We start from the raw sequence: 22,316 nt of genomic DNA, 5'->3' as shown, positions 1-22,316 counted from the left end.
TCTTACTGCATATGAAGCTGCTTGTAATTTTTTTTTATTAAAGGGGATATGGTATCTGAATTTGGGGGGGGGAACCACTCTACGGGTTGAGTATCGCTTATCTGAAATGCTTCGGACCAAACGTGTTACATATTTTGGATTTTTAATTTTATTTTAGAATACTTGTATTTGCATATTTATAATGAGTCATAATGTGGCTGGAGATTTGAGACTGAGGATCTGTGAAGTAGCTGGTGGTGTGGATTCCTGCCATTTCACAGATCCTCATCTCTCTCTCCTGCCATGTTTCTCTCCAGCCTCACAAATTCAATACAGGTACAAACTATGCTACTTGCTGGAAAGGTTTTGGATTCTGGAGTACTTCGGATTTCAGAATTCTAGATAGGGAATATTTCATGTGTACATAGTTTAATAACTGGGTATCAACCAAGTTTTCACATCTATGATAGCTAAACAAATACACTGTCGAAACAATGGTACCCAAAGAATAAATTTCAATTTCATTAGTTAATACTGCAACGACAGATAAAGACCAAAGACAAATACAAAATTTCATTTGCAGTGTGGCTATAGCAAAAAGTAAGCAAGCAGTGTGTAAATACAGTAAGGAAGACATCTGTTTTGTAAATAAGGCACTAGAAAAAGGAATTTGCTTCCCTTGCACTTACAATTTCAGTGTGTAAAGAAAAACGCATAGCACAGATGATACTTGAGCAGAATTTATTTTTGCAAAAATAATGACCTTAACTCTCAAGAGCCAGAGTCTAAAATGAGTTATAGAGGTCATCCTTTCATGTAGGGAAATTAATTGCATCATACTTGGTCTGCTTTTATTAGCACATTAAATTTCAGTTTGATTTTTTTATAATATGTATTTGTTGTTAAAGAAAAGGAGAAAAAAGCATGAGGAAGGGAATATCTGAAAAAACACAATTGATTAAAAAATGTGGGTTTGATCTTGAGGTTGATCCTACAGTCAAAACTCCTTACTCACAAGAGTAGCCTCATTATAATCAATGAAAGAAGTCACGTGAGTTAAAATGATGGATGTGCAGGTTGCAGCACTGGGTCTGTAGTTCTCAAAGGCCAAGCCATAGAGGGGTAACAGTATAAATCATTAAACATATAAAAGGACTGCAGGGCTGTGGAGTTATTTTACAACTTTCATGCTGCATTCATGGTATGACCCACACACTAGAACATTCAAAGCCAAGAATACCATTTAGGTTAAAAGTGATCGTGTGGAAATTATGTGCTACTGAATCTAAAAAAATCTAGGGTTCCTTTGGGTGCCAAAAATGTATGGCTAGTGGTTATGTTTAGCTCATGCTAGGTACAATTTATGTATCTATGCATCCATGTATTTGTTTAATGCAGATAGGCATAAAATTAAAATCCCAAACAGCAAATTGTTATCTAAAAGGAACAACCTGAACTGCATAAATCTCTTTTTGACTTTTGGTGTGACTTTGTAATTATATTGTATCATGGTAGATCTGTACATTTTAGGCAGGTCTGATATGGGAAGCCCCTTAAATGGAGTAATATGTAGGTGCGCTTCCACAGAGCTTCTTGGGAGCACACATGACTGGTTGTAGGCTTGATCAAAACTTTCATAGCTGTTTTAGCCCACAGAATCACACACCCCTCTCTGCCCCAGCCATTTTGCCTCATTGCCACCAGTTCTTTCATAGCAGCCAATCCCTCTCAATCTCTGCAAACAAGGAAGGAAAGTCAGAGTGCCACCCCTTCATGCCCCAGGCAAATAGTACCATCAATGGGCTGCCACTGGCCCTCACCCAGTGTTTGGGATAGTCCTGATGTGATAACTCTAAGCATTCCACCTTAGCTTATAATGTCCACTGCATAATTCCAAACCATATACATTTACTTCCTCACATGGTGCTCCCCACTTTCACCACTGGAAACGTTGCAGAAACATTGTGGAAGCGCCAGGGATGTGATCATCTGTGGTGCTTCTAAAGTGTAATTGGGGCTTCCTGCTATGTTCCTGTCATGGAATCATTCATGTCCCGTTATTCAGATAATGGCTCCTCCTGGCTTCCCCGTGAACGATTCTATGACGGGAACATAGCAGGAAGCCTTAATTACACTTTAGAAGTGTCACGAATGATCACATCCCTGGCATTTCCGCAACATTTCTGCAACGTTTTCATGACATTTGCATGACGTTTCTCCACAGACCAGTTTCTTGAAGAATTCAGATGGTCTTTTTAAAATAACAAATAGTGACAATTTTAATTATCTTTAAGAAGAGGAAATCTAACTACTAAAGGGCGTGTTGAACCAATAACTGTAACTGATTATTTTCAAGAAGTAAATTTCCATGCTCTCAGGTTGTAAATTTGGGTGTCAAATAGCACAGTTCTACTCTGAATTGGACCAGATGGTGCCCAAGATCACTTCTAAGCAACACAGTCTGTACTGTATTTGCATTGTATATCCCATTCAGATCAGTTTTTCATTAATGCATAGCCTTCTGTAAGTATTAAGATGAGTTTGTATGTCCAGTTTCTTCAATAAGCTTTAGCAGGAAGGCTAGCAACCATTTTAATCTTAATCTTCTGAATGAAGGGAGATTGGGCAACTTTAAATATGAATGAGACAAAGTAATGGGTTACATAAATAACATATAGGGTGAATTGGCAGCAGGAAGGTTCTTGGACTGAAGATACATTTTACACATTTTGTAAATTTGGATGTGATGTGCATAATTCTTTGTTACACAAATGATAGAATTAATGGTAAATGTAAAAAGAGATATAATCTTTATAATAGATAAAATATCCAAAACTGTTAGGGTAGAAGTTAATGACCGAATTAAAATGAATGAGTTTGTGATCAAATATGCTAATGATTGTTGATTTTTGTTTGTTTGTAAAATTTAATATATTTTTAAAAAAACTTAAGAGCCCTACTTCCTTTCCTACTCCAGTATCTGTTACGGTATGAACCTTATGTTTTTCTAAATCTAATCACACCAACATCACAAATTTGATTCATAAATGTAAAATATCCACATTCTAAGAAAGATATAGAAACCAAAGGAATTGTCATGTTTACTGTAATAGTCATAAAAATTGCTGCTGTCTGATATAGCCTCAATAATAGTGTAGCCATAAAATCAAAGATAATCATATCTTTATTCCTCCCTTTGCCCTTTCCAAGACACATTACCAGTAAGATGTGTAAAATTATTACAATACATAAGAAGTTATGTAAAGCTATAGATAAAATAACAAAATACCTATCTATATTTCAAGGTGTCTTTAGATAAGTATCTATAGTTTTAGAACTTAGTGGCAACATCATTATCTGAGTAATATCACACCTAGGAACAATTTAATGCTATAGCCATTTATGAGTACAGATTTCACAGGGAGAAGTGATCCTTGTGGAGCAACTTAATATTATGTGATACCTGTAAAATATAAATGTATTCTCTGGCCATTTAAATTGGCATTATATTCTAAAATGTACATATATTGTAAGAAACCTGTATTCTGAAGGTTTTCTATATAATTAAAGGTATTTTTCAATTTGAGATATTTCAAAGGTAATCAGATTACTAGCCCTTTCCAGGTTTTCAAATTATGGATAATGAACACATCAGAGGTGTGTTACATACTCTGTCCCTCAAAGCTTCCATATGTGCAAATGTGGGCAGCCTCCGTGAATGTCCTTGTATACACAGAAATAGATTTGAAGGGCTGCTCCTTTCAAGGTCCATCATCTATTCTGATTACCTGGAAAATGTTAAGTTGCTATTAGAACTAATAACTGTGTAGTTTTCTGCATGACTACCTTTCAAAACACTGGCACATGTGCCTCGCCTCCCATACAATGGTTTCCTGTTTATACTGCAATATTTCTGCACCAACATATAAGACTAAACTTAAATTCACATATAACATAATGCTAATCTTTTCCTTTTCCTCAACCGCTCCCAGATTAGGGAATGGCCTGTTGGAGTAGGTCCATCATATTACTAGTCTGGGCAGCTTTAAAAAGGCTGTCAAGACCGATCTCTTCCGACAGGCCTTTTCTGAATAGCGAACCTGGCCATCTGTTGAACCAACCATCGCACTGTACACCCTGTAACCCCATTCTCTTGTCTCTATTATTTTAATGGATTATTTTAATGTTGAAATGTATTTAATTTATGGTTATTGTTATGGTTGTATGAGCTTTCCTGGGCAAGCACCAACTCCATCGAATGAATAATATGGACAGTGGAAGGCATAGATACATAAATACATAAAAGGTCAAGGTGGGATGCCATCTCCCATTCCATGTACAGAAGCCAACAGGACTAGCATGTTACAACAGTGGCAACATCCTTGACTGTGTCTCTGAGTAGCAGCAGCAACTGTAGGTCACATTGTGTGTGTGGCATATCAAGTTGTGTCCTCCAATGGAAGGGAATATCTGGGGAACAAATGGCCAGGAGGCTGAAACAAATGCCTCATCTTCACTTGATCAGCTGTCTGAGAATTATGGAAGGATTGTTTCTAAAGCTAAGATTAGATGCCACAGGTTCTGAAGAAGCATGTAAAAGTCCCCTTTGGTGTTGTAGTCATCCAGAGAGTTTCATGCCTATTCTCATTTAGGTCTGTACTTGTAATTACCTGACTGTTTCAAGCACAGTACAGGAACTGGAGGGGTAACAGGATTTTGCACAATTGTTCACAATAACAGTATCCCTCAAAATCTCTGCCTGTCCCCAGGGGATTTCCTTGTTGTAGCAAAAGTAAGGTCATATGAATTTGTTCCAAGTGTTAGTGCAGAAATATTGCAGTATAAATAGGGAACCACTGTGCAGGAAGTGAGCCACATTACCAGTGTTTTTTGAAAGGTAGCCATGCAGAAATATACACAGATCCACAACCAAAAGACTGATGTTTAACCCTTAAAAAGTGAAAAGCAGGCTTCCTAAACAATGGCAGTTCTTTTTGATCTTGCTGCCTGGTAGTTATTTAATCTGGAAGAAAAGATGATGTTTCATTAGAGGCTGAAACATGCTGTCATCTCTCATCAAGCTCTTCCTGAAAACACCCTGAAACAAAAGTTGCCTTTGAGCTCCATCTAGGGGAAACTTTATAATAAAATTTCTACTGTCGAAGCAAAGGTGTAGCACAGGTTTGGCAGCAGTCATCAGAAGTTCCACTGAATGATTTTCATTTCTGTGTGGCAACCAAAAGTGAAACATCATGCTTTTAGCATTCAAATAATTTATCTTAGTTATCAAGGGTCACTGTTCAAAAATGTATAGCTAAGCTAGCTGATTTGTCATTTTGAACTGTCTCATGACTGAGATCTCTTTGTGTATGCATGTGCATGTAGTGCATGTGAATGCGTGTGTGTTGTTTCTGTGTTTTACTGAACCTAGCCATGGTGGGACAAGTTATTGATTTGATCAGAAAAGCAGCATGCGAGACCAAGAGTACTCAAACTGTTTTTTAAATCATTAAAACCACTTTCCATTCTCTCAGATGTCAAAATAGTGTATAAATATAATTACAACCGTAAAATATATTAGTGAAAGCACAAAAACCAAAAAGCCTTTCTCCTCACCGTATCTCCCTAAATTGTCTCCTTCAAGCTATATGGGGAGAAGCTACAGTTATCTTCTTTCACCTGTGTAATTTCCACATAGGAAAATACAAGCTTGGATCCAGAAATGCCTATGAACAACCCAGGAGCCTCCTCATCTTCTTTTCCCTGATCTGAAGAGGAATCATAGGTCCCCTGGATTAATGTGTAGCTTTCTTTTGATAGCGTGGTCACCGTTACCTCAAACTGCTTTCCCACTCTTTGGGGTCCAGTGTAGAAAGAATGGAATTTGGCACTACTTTAAGTGCTGTGGCCCCATCGTATGGAATTCTGGGATTTGTAGTTTTTATCAGCCAAAGAGGATTCTATAGGATGGAGCCATGGCAGTTAAAGTGGTGTCAAATAGCACCATTTCTATAATGTACATGCACCTTTGGTATATGTTTCAGGCAATGTGACCCTGCATGCAGGGATGTAGCCAAGGGGAGGGGAGTTCTTGGGGTCTGGACCCCCCTTCCGTTAGAAAAATGAATGGGGCGTGCTGCTGCACCGCTGCACCCAAGCCCCAATATAATGGTTGCACTTGGTCTGGACCCCCCCGCCCTTCATAAAATCCTGGCTAAGTCCCTGCTGCATGTGAAGTCGAAGGCTTTCATGGCTGGCATCCATAGTTTTTTTGTGGGTTTTCTAGAACATGGCCACATAGCCCGAAAAACCCACAAAAAACTATTGACCCTGCATTACTGAAACTACCCTCAGATGTGGTGAAGGCTATTGAACCATTTCTAGTCAACTGCTAAGCTAGTTGGCTTCTTCTTCCTCACTTTAAGGAGCAACATATTTTGGGCTGGCCATGCCTGAAGTTTGTAGGACAAAGACCATACATACAGACAGTATTTTGAAGTCTTCTCAGGAGGTTTGTCCTTTGTAATGTGAATCCAGATTTAGAAGTGGTGTTACCATCACCATTATGAAATAAAAAACCACAAAAATCATTATCAAATCAAAAATAGTGGAGGACCATTATTGCACATTTCCCTGTGCTACCACTCTTAAACCTACATGTCTGTTTACATTAGCACCAACTCGTAACATTAAAAAAATTAAACTAGCAATATTTCTAAAGAAACCAACAGTGGAAGCATACTGCTACATCACAGATGCAAAGCACTAGACATGAAAAATAGTTTTAAATAGTCAGTTTATCCTGAACCAGGCAGAAAACTAGAAGAACTATCTTTGGAGTCAACATTTGTTTAGAAAGCCTCATCAGTCCTGTCAACCCACATTCACCATTCCTAAATAAAACTGTTGCACCTATCTTCACTCCCATATTCTTTAACTACATTACATAAATACATGGAGCACACAACTCCCTTGTTGTAACAGCTCCGTTGGCTACAGGTCTGTTTTGGGGCACAATACAAAATGCTGGTTTTGACCTATAAATCACTATACAGCATGGGTCCAGGTTATTTGAAGAACTATATGTCCATTCATTCATTCATTCATTCATTCATTCATTGGATTTATACTCTGCCTTTCTTCCAAAATGGGATTCAAGGCAGCTTTATGAGCCCATTAGAGCTCCAAGAACATCAAGGGAGGCCCTTTTCTCTGTCTTACCATCTTCTTAGGCTCATTTGGTGGGAACAAGAGAGAGGGCCTTCTCAGTGGCTGCTCCCAGACTTTGGAACTTCCTCCCTAGAGAGGCTGGGATGGCCCCATCCTTGCTCTACTTCTGCCAGTAGGTGAAAACATTTTTGTGCCATCAGGCTTTTACAAACTGACTATGGCTGGGCTTTTAATGCCATGTGCTGCTGTTTTTAAGCTTTGTATATAGCCTTCTAATACATTTTAATATTTTTAATGTTTAACATTTTAACTTTGTAAATTGTTTGACTGTTTTTAAATCTTATATTTATACTTTCACTAATGCCTCTGTATTGTTTTTATTTTGTATTGTTAACCCTGTATTCTGTTTTCTTCAATAAGCTCTCATCTTGCAAATAATCAATGCTATCTCATGCTCAGTTTTATCTTCCAATGTACTATTATAATTTTTATCTCTGATACAATGCATTTCCCCCTAAAAAATATTGTCTGGTTTAGTGACACATGAAGTCTATTACCCCAGGTGATAACAGTTTAAGATTTTAAAAATTTGGCCTCTTTTGCAATCAGAGCACATCATCATAAAAACTTCAGCTGGAAAGGACTCTTAAGGCCCATCAATCCCAAATCCCTGCAGGGAATCTAGACCTTAACATCCCTGCTAGCAAACTACTTATACATTTCCATTTTCAAAGGCAACCACAGCAGGGGAAGGGGGATTGAAGGTGTAAAATGAATGTGCATATATATAATGTGGAAATAATAACTCTGTTTTCTTTATATATCTGGGAACTTATTTGGATGCCTGACCCAAAATCAACTTCTTTTCATTAAGAAACCTGTTAAACACTTCACACAGCACATGACAATTTAGTGTCCCAAAAGAAGTATTAAAAATTACATCCTACCCCATTCTTCATTAGATCCTTGAACTCCTGCCTTTAGTAGTCCTTCTTTGTCCATTCAGTCTTGCCTGCCTACCTGTTTCCCTACAAGGGGAATTTCCACTATATCCATTACTTTTAATGGTCTTCACTCTCTGGCCTACAAATTCCAAATCAATCAGCATTTTGAATGCATGCCTGAAAACTGACCAGTGATGTTTTCATGACAGTCCTATGGTCTGTGTAACCAGCCCTTGTCAACAGGCTGGCTGCAGCATTTGGGATCTTTATCCACAGATTCTTGAAGTTTCCAGATACTTTTCAAAGACAGCTTAACTCTAAATGGGATGCAGCTGAAGTATGTATCATTAGTCAGAGCAGACCCATAAATGCACTCCTGGCATAAGCTGTGTAAATACACTGTTGGTCACCATTAGAAAAATGGGCAACAACAGTATCCTCCAACAGCACAAGCTGAATCCCAACCTCCTGATTTGCCTTTCATCAGACAAGGAACTAAGGATGAAAAGTATACCTGTCATTGGATCATGGGTGTCTTGACATCTTGATGCACCAAGTCTTCACTTTCAATTGTGAATTTGGGGGATTGGGTGAGGTTGGGTTTAAATCAGACTGGGGTCTTGGCCGTACAGTTTCCCAAATGCCACATTGACTGCTGACTAAGAATAGAGCTGGAGATTGGCAGCAGCATGGAAGGAAAAATGAGACAGTTGATAAAGAAATGTAACAGCTGAAGGATGTGGATAGGCTACTTGAAGAGGTGGCTAGTACAGGACCACATCTGGAGAGTTCAGGAAATGACCTATTACAAACCTGACAATCCTGGAAGCCTCTAAGAGTGGTGGGGGGGGCAGATATTTATTTACAGTGGGCTCTTGGTATCTGCTGAGGTTTGGTTCTAGAACCCCTTGTGGATACCAAAATCTGTGGATGTTCAAGTCCCATTAAATACAATAGATAGTAAAATGGCCACCCTTATATAAAATGGCAAAATCAAGGTTTGCTTTTTAGAATACTTTCCTTCTGTGGGTCCAGGATTGAATGCCGTGGTGTGAAAAAAAACCACAATGAAATGGGAGGAAAAAAGGCCACAACTGTTTATTGTTTATGGCTGTTGATAGTTTGACACATGCACTGAACCATCTGGCCCATACTGGAATCAAATGGATGCCTGGAGGGGATCCACTGAGGCTTATGCCCTGCCCCATTATCCCCTTGCCCCCTTGGGTGTACTAGAAATATGTCTGCATAACCATTTCTGCCCACCCCCTGAACTCCCCAGAAGGGCTCTGTACAAGCCATGGAGGCATCGCAAGATGTCCCGGATCCAGCTGCCATACCAACCACCCCATAGTTGTGACAAACAATGTGTATACATATAAGGAAGGATTACTGGATGGCTGTGGAGCAGCTAGCTAAATTACCCCAAGCCCGACTGGAGTGAAGCCTAGGTTCTGCACTTAGACTGGGCGGGGGGGGGGGGGTGTGCAGCAGCCAATCAGTGGGGAGGTCAGATGCAATCTAATTGGCTGATGCCCCAGCAGAGGTGAGGCACAGGGAAGCACAGAAGAGCTGGGAAGAAGATGGCTGGCAGATGCCATGCTGGTGCTTCCTTTCATATGGGCAAGGCCACCCCGGACAGCAAAGGGACCACATGTTGAATTGTGTCACCTATTATTAGCCAGAAAGAGTCTAATTTCCATTGTGGGAGAAAGGCAAGATGTAAATCTTTTAAATAACTAAAGAGGCAAAGGACAATCTAATACATGGTGGCTCTCACTTCTTCAAGGAGTCTGTCCACATCCTTCAGCTGTTACATTTCTTTATCCTTCCTTCCATCCCACTGCCAATCTCCAGCTCTATTTCTTGGTTAGCAGTTAATGTGACATTTGGGAAACTGTGTGGACAAGACCTCAGACTGATTTAAACTCATCCATCTTAAACTCTGTAAGCACTCAAGTTCTGTTTATTTTCACCGGGGCCTTCGAACACCCAACTGTCTTTGGACTGTAACTAGTATATTAGGCACATGATTAGGTACATATGTAGCAGAGCAGGGATTTTGTAGTGTACCATGTGACAGTAAGTTTGCACAATGCAACTGTCATCTATTGTTCCATTTTTTTTAAAAGCATCAGTAGCATCCCTACTGCTGAAATTCTCTCAAATGTTGCCAAGTAAGTGCTGCTGCAGTTAGAAACCTTTGTTTTTTTGGGTGTCAGTGTCACAGGCAATAATTATATACTGCATAAGCAAGGAGAAGAGGAAACAGATCCTGAGACACACAAACAATGAGGAGTTACCCACCATTGTACCATTCAGTTACTTACAGTTAACATGGAAAACATTAGTTGGCAAACATTGAAAGCATGCCTCCAGTTGTGATAGAGTACCATTCGGTAATTCTTCCTCACTGTCAAAAGCCACCTACACAGTGTCTGAAATGGAAAAGTACAAACTGAATCAGAACACTAACGTGTACAAAGGAACCACAACTGCAGCCAAGACAAAAGAAGCAGATTATCTTCACAGAGCAGATGGTTACCTCATAGTCAATTTTAAATTTCTGAACCATTCCAAGCTCCATGAACATCCGGAGGGCTGCAGCTATCATAGCATCCGTGTCGAGGGAGAAGTCATCAAAATGGATGTTATCTATGCCAAGCTCTGTCACAAGTGGAATGCTTGCTGCCTAGAATGACCCAAAGACAATAAAAAGTTGGGCTCAGCTCAGCTCCTTCTCTGGTCTCTCTCTCGGAATGAGCATTGCCTAAATCGTCTAGACAGCATAAAAGCCCTGTATGGCAATTACAAATGTCTGGTGCAGATCTGGGCAAAGAAGAGAATGGGAGTAGATAATCTAAGCAGTAAACTTGCTTTATTGCTGTGCTGAAACCTAAGGGCACAATCCAACAGGCACTCCAACCACCCAATGCTCCATCAAAGGAAGGCTGCCTACAAATTTAAATGATGTTGCAGCTTGACTAATGGAAGCAGTACAGACGTAGTGCTTGGGTAAACTACTTCTTTGCCCTCATGAATACCACCATCTTTATTGTGCACACTCTAAGTATAAATATAGTCTACCTTGTGCAAATGTCCTTTCAGACATTCCAAACAAATTTTGGTAAGTAAATGCTGAACACAAAGTGCAAGTAGCTGCTAGTGCTTGCTTATCTTGCCCAATGCTTTTCTGAGTGAAATGTGGTCAAAATATGGCAATAAAATTATTACACTGGAAGTGTATTTTCTTGGTGCTTCAGGTTGAATAAACTACAGAATTTTCTGAAATGGAGAAATAACAATATACTGTATCTTAAAAACCTGATCAACAACTGATGAACAAAACAAGTGAAAAGACAATTTCTCCATGTCTGCCTTTATATTTATGAGGTTTTACCACCTTATATTTAACCAGGAGTGCCATAATCCAAAATAATCACTGAATTAATAGCCACAAGGTAACATTTGTATAAAATAACCATTTGCTTTACAACAGTAATAAAAGAAATGGCAGAATGGCAGAATTATGTATGAGGGTTGAAAGTAATTTGAATAATGTAGAAAAGAAAAAATATTATTATGCATGCTACATCTAGTGTCATTCTCCTACATCTGAGGTGAAGCACGCTAAGCTTATAAAGAAAAAATGACAGAAATTACAGCAGTATTTTTTAAAGACACCTTAAGATATGTTATTAAAATGTATGCTTAAAATCCCAGCTAATCATAAAGTGTTCAGAGAGAAGCTGTATTATGAACTAGCAAAAAGACTGTCATTCTTCCTGGTAGAAGGATGGAGGGGGTATCCATACATTTCAGGGACCCATGAAGGGAAAAAAGACATTTACTCAATCCAGAAACTGTTATTCACAGTGAAATCCCATAGATTAGGAAGCAATGATACTGGAGTTAAGGGAAAATATCTTCCTCATAAGAACTCTGAATCAATGGTTCTCCAAGGCTGCAGCAGATAAAGATGAGGGGGCTCAGATCACTCCTCAGGGAAAGACAGTTTACTCCACAAATCTCCAACTACTCTTCTTTGAACGTCTATAATTTGACCAATTTTAGAACAATCTGATTCCCCTCCTCTCACCCTTCTTCTTACTGTTTGTGAGAAACCAGCTAGACAGAAGAAGGGCCTACTTAAGTAATCTTATGTCAAGGTTTAAGAGCAAATTAGAAGAAAACAGAAAAGAAATGGAGTTCATATCCTCATATCCAGTTTGGCCATCATTAAATTAAAAAACAGGTCAGATTTGACACAGTATAATTGTCTACTATAACAACACCAAGACAATTCTATTGTGTCCAATCTGACCTCCTCTACATCTGCTGGGTTCCATTTCACATCCTAATTCCAAGTCCTCATGGTGAAAAGCAATCTTCTCACTACTACAAGGTTCTCTTTGGGTACAAATTTCCATGGCAGTGGTGCTGTATTGGTTTAACTTTCTACTATTCAGGTAACTTGAAAAATGCTTTAATTTAAAATGTAGCATTACTGCAACAATACTCCACGTTACAGTGATGGCTCAGTGGTTAAGACATTGCCAGTTGCAAGATTGGCAGGTTGGCAGTTCGGGGCCCAAACACTGTGTGACAGAGTGAGCCCCTGTCACTAGTCCCAGCTTCTGCCAACCTAGCCATTCAAAAGCATGTAAAAGTGCAAGTAGATAAATGGGTACCACTCTGGTGGGAAGGTAACAGCATTCTGTGCAGTCCTGCTGGCCACATGACCACAGAGCTGTCTTAGACAACAGTGGCTCTTCAGCTTAGTAACCGAGATGAGAACCGCCATCTACAGTCAGACACAACTTGACAACTTTATTATTGCTGCAGCCCACTGAAAGCCTTCCCCCTCCCCAGGGAGCTCACATAGGCAACTTTGTCATTTCAAATAGCCATTTCCAACTCTGAGGGGTTGTTTGGAAGCCCCACATTCCAGGTATAAGGCCCCAGACCCTGTTGTCTATCTCAGAGGTACCACTGAAAGTAGCTGTGACTTCATGTATGTGTTAGATTTGCATGGCTGTGAGTGACCATGTGGTTAGTTTGCAAAAATAAGCTCCAGGGACGACTGTGTGGAAGGAGCAATTCTAACCCATTCCCTTCATGCCATTTTGACACTGAAAATGCAAAAACCTGTATCTGTCACAAGTGGGTTGAACATTTACTCAGCTTAATTGCGTTGAAAAGGATGTGATTCTATTCCACCTTTTCTACTGCAGATGTGTATGTCTGCCTGAAGCAAACAAAGCATAACCTGTCTCTCCAGCACACCCAACATGTTAAAAAGTATAGATCTGAAAGTCTGGGTCATGCCTGGATGCATTTTGGAAGAACCCTTTAAACAGCGTCTAGGTTTAAAATGTTTCTGTTTACTTACGCAAGACTTTCTTGACCTGGTTGATTCATTTGAAATAGGCACATTATTAGATTTGAAAAATATGTTTACTGAAACGTGTTGAACTGCTCTTTTTTGTTGGGTCGAACCCTATCTCTTTTAAAGGAGTACAAGCTGAATCTTCCTTATCTAGAATGCTTAGGACCAGAAATGTTGTGGAGTTTTTCAGATTTTGAAATATTTGCATATACATAATGAGATATTTTGGAGATGGGACCGAAGTATAAGCATGAAATTTATTTATGTTTCATATACATCTTATAGACTGGAGGTAATTTTATACACAATGTTTTTAATAGTTTTGTGCATGGAACAAAGTTTTTGTACACTGAACCAAAAGAAAGCTAAGCTGCCACTATCTCAGCCACTCATGTGGACGATTTTGGAATATTTTGGATTTTGGAATTCCAGATATGGAAGACTCAGCCTGTAACAGAACACAATTGTTTTGTTAACAGAGGTATACCTGTAGTCTTAATTGATATTTTACCCACTGTGAAATATTGTATATAGAACCTAAATAATTCTTATTTCCTTCTCAGGCTTGCTATATCTCAGCAAATTTTATTCCAACTACACACATGTTTACATCTCTCCCTCCTTCTCTGAAGGGACTGTGTATCTAATTGGCGTAGCCAAGGGATATCTTAACAACCAGAGCAAACTTAGTTTTAAAGGACTCCATCTGTTACTGCGTCCTGCTGACTGATGGTGTCTCTCTGCCCTTCACACTGCTGAATCAGCACTGCCTTATGATAGAACTGCAGTGGCACAAGTAAGATGTTAGTCTCTAAAGGAAACTTTCTAAGACAACTTAAAAGTAAAATGAGCAAATGGGGACCAGAGTAAAAGAAGGTTGGCATGTGGCTTCTAGTATTCTGTTCCAGATCATTCTTGTCTTCTTGTACTTCTGCTAAGAAATTATCCTTTCATTCACTGCAGATCAGCAGAGGGCTAGATTTGAATCTATGACTCCTTCTTCATAAATGGTTTGTGATACAAGGAATGTAGTATGTTGTATATTAATAATACACTGCTCATGTATATTCAGTTTATTAATATACACAATGGGGAAACAATATAGGATTTGGGCAGAAAAGTAGAATATAATACAAGGATATGTTTGGATATGTCTATTGGTGAGTTTAGGAAAGCTTTTGTCTTTTTTCTTCATCAGGCTATTGGTTTCTCTGCTAAGGGATCATCTATACAAGCATCAATCTGTGTATAACATTTTTTCTTTTATGGTTTGTTTCTTACAGTGCTTTGATGCCCCAATGCACCTACTTGTCCCTTGTTAAGTGTTTTCTTCTTGTCACTCTGCCTTCAATTTACAAAATGCAAAATAAACTCAAACACCATCACCACGTATACACTATTGATTATTATCTACTCTGTTAGATTGACTGGAATCTAACAGTGAAGTGAAGAGAAGAAAAAACTGCACCTATGTAGGATTTGGATATAGCCAAGGATGTACAGTAGGAGTGGGAATCACATGGCCCTCCAGACATTGTTGTACTGCAAGACCCAGCAGCCTTAGAAATGATGAGAATTGCAGCTCAACAAGATGTGGAAGACTGCATGATCCCTTCCCCTGACATCGTGGTATGTATGTGTGTACTAGAGCTTCTTACTATACTACATGTTATTCAGTATTATTTTTAAAACAATGGTGTACGTGAATGAAGACGACACTAATTGAGGAGAGAGGCACTGTGTGCTTTAAAATAAGACTATATAAAATGTTAATAACTGTTTAATAAGGTTACCCTCATGGTCACACTTTTTTTAAAAAATAGTGAATGAAGCACAAAATGAATTAGAACCTGGTTTGAAGGACTGATTTCACAAGTTATTCAGAGTACATCCAAATACAACCTCTGTTGTAACTGTTACAATTCATTTCATCTTTAGTGTTATTGCACTGGGATATGTTTAGATGCCACATCAAAGGGAAAGTGAGAATTCCATCTTCTAGCACAGTGGCTCCCAAACTTTGGTCCTCCAGGTGTTTTGGATGCTCCGCCAAGCTGAGCCAGAAGTCAGGAATTCTGGCAGCAGAAGTCCAAAACATTTGAAGGATCAATGTTTGGGAATCACTAGCATATTTTAAACATTTATTTCAGCCTTAATGTTTTTGTCCCACAGTGTGCCAAGAAAGAGGTGAAGAAAAATAAATGCACACTTTCCTTATTCTGCACAGATTTAATGCACAGGTTGTTTGTATAACATGTTCATGTTAAAGTAAACTCTTCTCTTTACTTTTACAAAATTTTTTATTTTATCTGAAAGCATATACTATATTAATCTATGTTTCTTGTTTAAAAAAAAATCAACAAGTAGCCTTCTTGACACCAGACACCTTAGCTTCTGCTCTGCTTAGTTTGAGCAATTTCTGTAATAACTACATTCTGGAAACAGAGGAGGAGGAGGAGTGTCTTTTCAGGAAGCAGTACATTCCCTGCTTATTCCTTGGTAGGACAGAAAGCTTCTCCTAATAATGGAAACTCAGTACTGAAACACTGCTTCCTTGCTCACCCCACCCCACCTCCTCTTCCCCTACTGTGTCACTTTGGGTTTCAAACCCACCTCAAGAGCCCAAGCAAGCTCTATAACAACTGAGCCAGAAAAAGCAAATTACATGTATTCAGGCCACATCAATTAACATTGCTCTCCTGCAGCTTCAAATGTGCCATAAGCATTTTAAATACAGCAGGAGGCATTACTGACCTCGGCTGCTCCTGCTACTATTTGTGAGCGCATGTGTGCACACACTCACACAGATGAAGTGTTATAGAGCCTTTGAGGCCACCACACACACACACACACACGTACACTAGGCATGCATGTACTTATATCTAATAATATTTTACAAGAAACTGCTAGCGAGATTACAAATAGAAATGTTAGGGTTTTCTTGCTGTTTGTAGTGTTAGGACAGACAGGAAAAGGAATAAACAATTTATTTTGTGTAAAAAAGGCCATCATTTTGCCAATAGTGTGCTGGATGAATACAGTACTAGCATCCTGATTAGCTGCTGCAATATTATTATTATTATTAGCCATCAAGTGAATTTTGATATATGATAATCCTACAAACAAGAGACTTCCAGGATCCACGAATCCATGGCCCTGCTGCTCAGATGTTGCAAACTCGGGGCCATGGATTCACTGATTAAATCAACCCACATGTGGTGTTGTCTCCATCCACAAGTGGTGCCATTCCCATTTTTTTTTCTACTGTGTTTTTATCATCTATTCCCAAGAGTCATGTTGTAACTGTCTCATGATATGTCCAAAGTACAAATCCTCAGTTTAGTAATCTTCACTTCTAGTGAGAGTTCAGCCCTCTAGGAGCTTTCTAGGACCCATCTGTCTTTTTAGAGGCCCACGGTATCCACAGAGCTCTCCTGCAGCACCACTTTTCAGATCCATTGATTTTCTTCCTACCAGCTTTCTTCACTGTTCAGATTCCATAATCATACATACACGTATGTACATTGGTTTCACACCAGCTGAACCTCTGCCACTTTCTCCAACGTGGTCACTAACATTTGGAACTGGCCACCGACTTATTCCAGCACAAACTAAGCTTATAGATTTCACCACTGCCACTGTGTGAATTAAATAACCGAGGGTATAGCAAAACTCCTCTTCCCTGTCTGGTTCAGACAGGGATGCCCTTCCACACACACACAAGAGTTGAAGCAACTATCTCAAGCAGCAGATGCTAGAGGGCAGCCTCCTGCTTATTCCTCCTGAACCTCCAAGTCTGCTAAATAACAGAGCTTATATATGTGTGGAAAAACATGAGTTTTTCCACACATACACACATCCAACTGCTTTCAGCACTGATTCACATGTGGCCCTCTGAAGGTTCTTGAGTATTCCAGTTTCCATCATTCCCTGCTACAGTAGTTTCTATATGTGAAAGGAGGGCTGTGAGGGGCATCTTTGTCCTTTGCTCTAAGAAGGGAAATGTCTTAAGCTAAGCCCTGGATTCAGGCATCCTCCAAAGCACAAGCCTGACTCTTTAACCTGCTACCCTACATAGAAACAGCAGTAGAAACAGAGGCTCTGACATATTTCTTCCTTTACACTTCCTTTTTTCTTTGTACCTTTTATAGTTTAGGCAAATCAGCTGACAAATTACAGCTTCTATTGTAGGGTCCTCCTAGTAGGCATTACCATGGGCAATGCTAGCTGGGGTTGATGGGAGCTGGTATTCCAACAGGAGCTAGTGGGCCACAGGGTTCCCACTCCTAGTTTTCACTCTAGGATAGGTCATGACTGAAAGAGCCTTGTACTCTACTTTTATGGGAGAAAACAGAAAGAAGGAGGGGGAATCTATGGTTTCAGAGGTAAACTTGGGCCTCAGATGGGGAGATCCTAAGGACAAGATTTGGATCTCCTCTGCTTTAACAGCTACTAGGCTGTAGCCTTAACAAAATCACTAGCCCTGACACACACACACACACACACACACACACACACACACACACACACACAGAGTCACTTTATGACTCTGACTTTGAAAACAGGGTGGTCTTGTGTCCTTGTTTAGTCTGTCACACATTTTGTTGGTATAAGTTGCAATGTACAGAGCCTCTTTAGGCATGCACAACAGCCTGTAACCCACACATTCCTGTTTTGAACCACAGCAAAGGCTCAAGTTCTACTTGTCAATCCATGTGTGGGACTGAGGAGAGTGAGAGAAGGATCCATCACAGAACATAAGTTACGTGGCTATTGCTCCATCAATATTCTCTCACTTGTTCTTTGCTCGTGGCACACTGTCATCTGGACTGTATGTGCTCAACCTCTGAGAGGAACAGGTTGATTGGTAGTCCTGCCTACTGGGCAGTGGTTCAGATGAGACTGCTTTTCTCATCTCCTCCAGTTCTTTGAATGTGATGTATTCACCCTCACAGTTCAAAAAGCAATGAGATGCGCACTTTCAGCATTTTCCAAAGAGCTAGCTATCCATGTTATGTATCCATTGGCCATCTCCAAATCTTAAACAACTACTCACAACAGGATACATAACATGGATCGTAATATAGAGACAAGACCCTGCCACAAATGTAGATGCCAGCTGTGTCCCCACATCTATCTGGGAGCAGTATTACAGGAGCCAATAACATCACCCACAACATCACATACTTGCTCTTTCTCCAATGCAATGCATGCCAGCAATTCCCCTCCACATTCTACACTGGACAAACAGAAAAGTCTCTATGCAAGATTAATAGATACAAATCTGATATTAGAGATGACAGTACTCAGAAATCAGTTGCAGAACATTTCAACCTTCCTGGTCATACAGTAAAAGATTAACAGGTTGTGGTCCTTGAACAAGGAAATTACAAAGGAAGATTAGAAAGAGAAACAGAGAAACTGAATTATATTCACAAATTCCAATTTAATAGTAGAGGTATGAGTGAAGACAATGGCTTCATGGTGCACTGTATTTGTTAATACATGAGTCCTCACTACTGTACATATAACAAAATTTATCTTCTCAGAAAGAGTTTTGAACCCATGGAAACTGACTTTTGGGAAGCAGCTTTGTTGCTTTCATTCACACATAAGCTCTAACTAACCACTGTAAAAATATGAAAGACCTGTATCACCTCACCCAGACCTTGGAAAATTTAGGACATGGGACATGATTTGCATCTTTCTGGATCCTATTACATTTAATCCCACTCTTACAACTATATAAATATGCTTTATTCATGAGCCTTTAATATAACTCTGTACTGCATCTGAAGATGTAGATGTATATCCACAAAGGATCCTAGTCTAAAAAGTGTTGCCATATTTCTTTGTTTTTCCCCTCCCTTCCTCCACTTTACACTTTCAGCAAAAAACCCTGTGAAGCTATCTCAAGCAACCTCCATGTGGCTTTCCTCCAAGGAAACATAACCTGTGAAATGCACCAGTTTACAAAACTTGCTCAAGAGATTTCCATTCCTGAAGTGAAAATTGAACTTGAAGTTAAAGGCTGCAGTCTGAAGCAAACTGCCTTTCATTTGCCCTAAAATCAAAGGTATTTTTGGTGGAGAAGTAAGAAAACTCATGAATTTTAGTCTTTAATTAACTCGAGAATTTCAGAGATTTTAAAAATAAAGTTAATCCAAGATCCTAGGCTTTACTTGTTGAATATGTTAAAGGATGAACAAATTGAAAGGCAGTATGGTAAACTGATTATTTATATGGTTTGTGCTGCCAGAATCTTATATGCCTCAAAGTGGAAGAATGTTGAAATTTTGTCATGTGATGAATGGCTAGGCAAGATATATGACTATACGGAGATAGATAGGTTGACAATTATAATAAGTAAGAAACAGTTGAAGATTTCTTGAGGACTTGGGAACCTTTTCTAGAATATATGAAGAAAATTAAGGGGACTTTTGCAACAATACTTTTTGATTGAGAGGAGGGTCAGGCCACATTATTGTAATGATATTAATTGTTCTATAAGGAAGTATTATGCTGTATGAGGATTGATCACTAAGAGAAAACTTTATTATGACTGTTAAGAAGCTGGATTTAAAACAACACAATAGGAGCCAGAGGTATTACTTAAGGAAGTAATATGATGATTAAAATTTTTATAAACTTCGTTTAAGTCTAATATTGTTTGAAAAAAATTGAATAGTTAATAAAAAAGCTTATATGTATATTTGTTTTAAATGTTTTTGGAAACCAATAAAAATATATTTGAAAAAAATCAATGGTGTTTATGTTGAATAATTATGGATAGGATTGGGTTGCTCATGGAAGCCTCAGTATTTCCAGATTATCTTCCAATGAATGCTAGAGTGGTCAGTAATTTATTTTATTTAATATTTTATTTTATTTTATTTTATTGCCACATTTCTCCCAACATGAGACCCAAGGTGGCTTACAAAGGCTAAAAACAAGATTAGTTAAAAACAACAACAACAGCTTTGAGTGCAAGCAGTCCTATCTGGCTTTGGAGGCTAAGCAGAGTTTGGTCTGGCTAGTAATCAGATGGAAGACCACCAGAAAACACCAGGGATCTCTAGGCAGGGTTCAGAAACAATCTGACCTGAAATGCTGGAGAGCCACTGCCACCATCAGAGCCTGGAATCCTGTTCAATGCTGGCAGAGCTCAAACTTCAGCTAGCATACTTGTGGAAATGAGGGCTCTTCTGGGAAAGCAGCAACAACATTCCAGTGATCACTGTGGCCATTCCAAGTTATGAGGAGGGATGAAGGGATCTCTGCCTACACACCAACCAGTCTTTAGACTGTCATGTCACATTTGCTTAAGGTACTGGATATCCCTTTATGGAAGCATATAGGAAGTACACCCACTGGTGTAACAGGGCTACACTGGCCATAATACTTCGGGCTGCTTTTGGATTAGGCTGGTGCCAGAGCTGACCTGGATTCCTCTCATTATCTGCACATACCATAGTGACACCAGGTGGCTGTCTATACATAGGTCTTCACTGTGCCACGCAGCAGTAGCACCACTGGTATGAGTCACTCCCTCTGAGGGCATGAGGCACCCAGCCATGTGATCAATGCTGGGCACCTTGTTGTGACTCCAGAAAGAGTAATTCATGCCAGCAGCTGTGACGCTAGACAACACAGTGGGAATGCACATGTAGACAGTGTCTGGAATTGCTACAGAGTACTCTATGTTTTCCTGAGAAATCTAGAGCAGAAGGTAAATGTTTAGAAACCAGTTTAAGGGAATGATAGGGTGGATTCTAGCCATATGTTATGAAGAGAATCTGAACTGAAATCAGGGACTTGGCCCTGTGTTGTAAAGACAGGTTCCTGTGAGGCTAGGGTGTGTGTTTTTTATTTGGACCATGTAGACAAGCCCTAAGAGATAGGCTGGCATGATAGGCTGGCATGATGCCCCAAGAGGATTCTCATCAGAGCTGAATGTTGTGACTAGATGGAACAACAATCTGACTCATTTTAAGGCAGCTTCTTATGTTTCTATGACTACATTAACGTCATAATTTCACAACTGCAAAGGGCCTTGGAGGAGGCCATATATTCCAGTTTTTGCTCAGAGAAGAATATAGACATGAATGATATAAATATAAAAATACAACACTCAAGACAGCAATCTTAAGACCAAGAGGAGAAAATAAAAACAGTAAAACAGTAAATGCTAATTAAAGCAAAAGAAAAAAGAATGAGAATTTCAACTGCCTGTCAATTTTCAAAACCAGCCTAAAAATGGGAAAGAAATGAAACCTCACAGCTAGCATAACCTTAGGTAAACCTTCTTGAAAGAATGAAAGAATGCAAATATGATAGATAAATAAATATGTCATCTATCACTGATATTCTCTTGAGGCTTCTTTCAGCAGGTTCTAATTCAAAATGCTCTCCTCATGAGAAAACAGGGTCAGTGTAACTAAATTGCCTACACATTGCTTAGACTCATTAATAAATAAATAATAATAAATAAAAACTTTATTTGTATACCGCCCTTCTAAAAACCAGGGCGGTGAACAACAATTCAGAACAATATAACATTGCCTACACATTGCTTAGACTCATTAGACAACAGCTGAAGTCCAAACTTCCTTTTGCCTCTCTACCCATCATCAGAAGGAAAAAATGGGCTGTGAACACATTGCATTTTATCTCTTGGAGTTCTGTATTAGTAGCTAACCAATATGAATTTCCAGGCAGCTACAAGCCTTCTTCTAATCTAAGTGCTGCCTAGAGGCTGTTACTTCAAGCTATCACAAAATTAGTGCAGCCTTCCACAGGTATATGAAGAGGAAAACTAGCTTTAAGAGAACACC

At 39.2% G+C, this 22,316-nt stretch overlaps 1 protein-coding gene across 5 annotated transcripts in view; it reads right to left on the bottom strand.

Annotated features, from left to right (window-relative positions):
• PDE11A (phosphodiesterase 11A) overlaps nt 1–22,316 on the bottom strand; it is a 206,106-nt gene that overhangs the window by 44,513 nt on the left and 139,277 nt on the right. For 4 of the 5 annotated variants that reach the window (XM_042445148.1, XM_042445145.1, XM_042445147.1 and 1 more), the window contains 2 exons: nt 10,639–10,785; nt 10,424–10,531 (listed from right to left, as the gene is read on the bottom strand). The exons of the other annotated variant lie outside the window; for it this stretch is intronic. In XM_042445148.1, coding sequence (XP_042301082.1) covers nt 10,424–10,531; nt 10,639–10,785 — 255 coding nt within the window. The remainder of the gene's footprint in view (nt 1–10,423; nt 10,532–10,638; nt 10,786–22,316) is intronic. 5 annotated transcript variants of the gene reach the window in all.

Source organism: Sceloporus undulatus, chromosome 1, assembly GCF_019175285.1.
Source record: "Sceloporus undulatus isolate JIND9_A2432 ecotype Alabama chromosome 1, SceUnd_v1.1, whole genome shotgun sequence".
NCBI classification, from domain to species: domain Eukaryota; kingdom Metazoa; phylum Chordata; class Lepidosauria; order Squamata; family Phrynosomatidae; genus Sceloporus; species Sceloporus undulatus.
The sequence above is the reverse complement of the archived record's forward strand: the minus strand, read 5'-3'. Positions and strand labels throughout refer to the sequence as shown.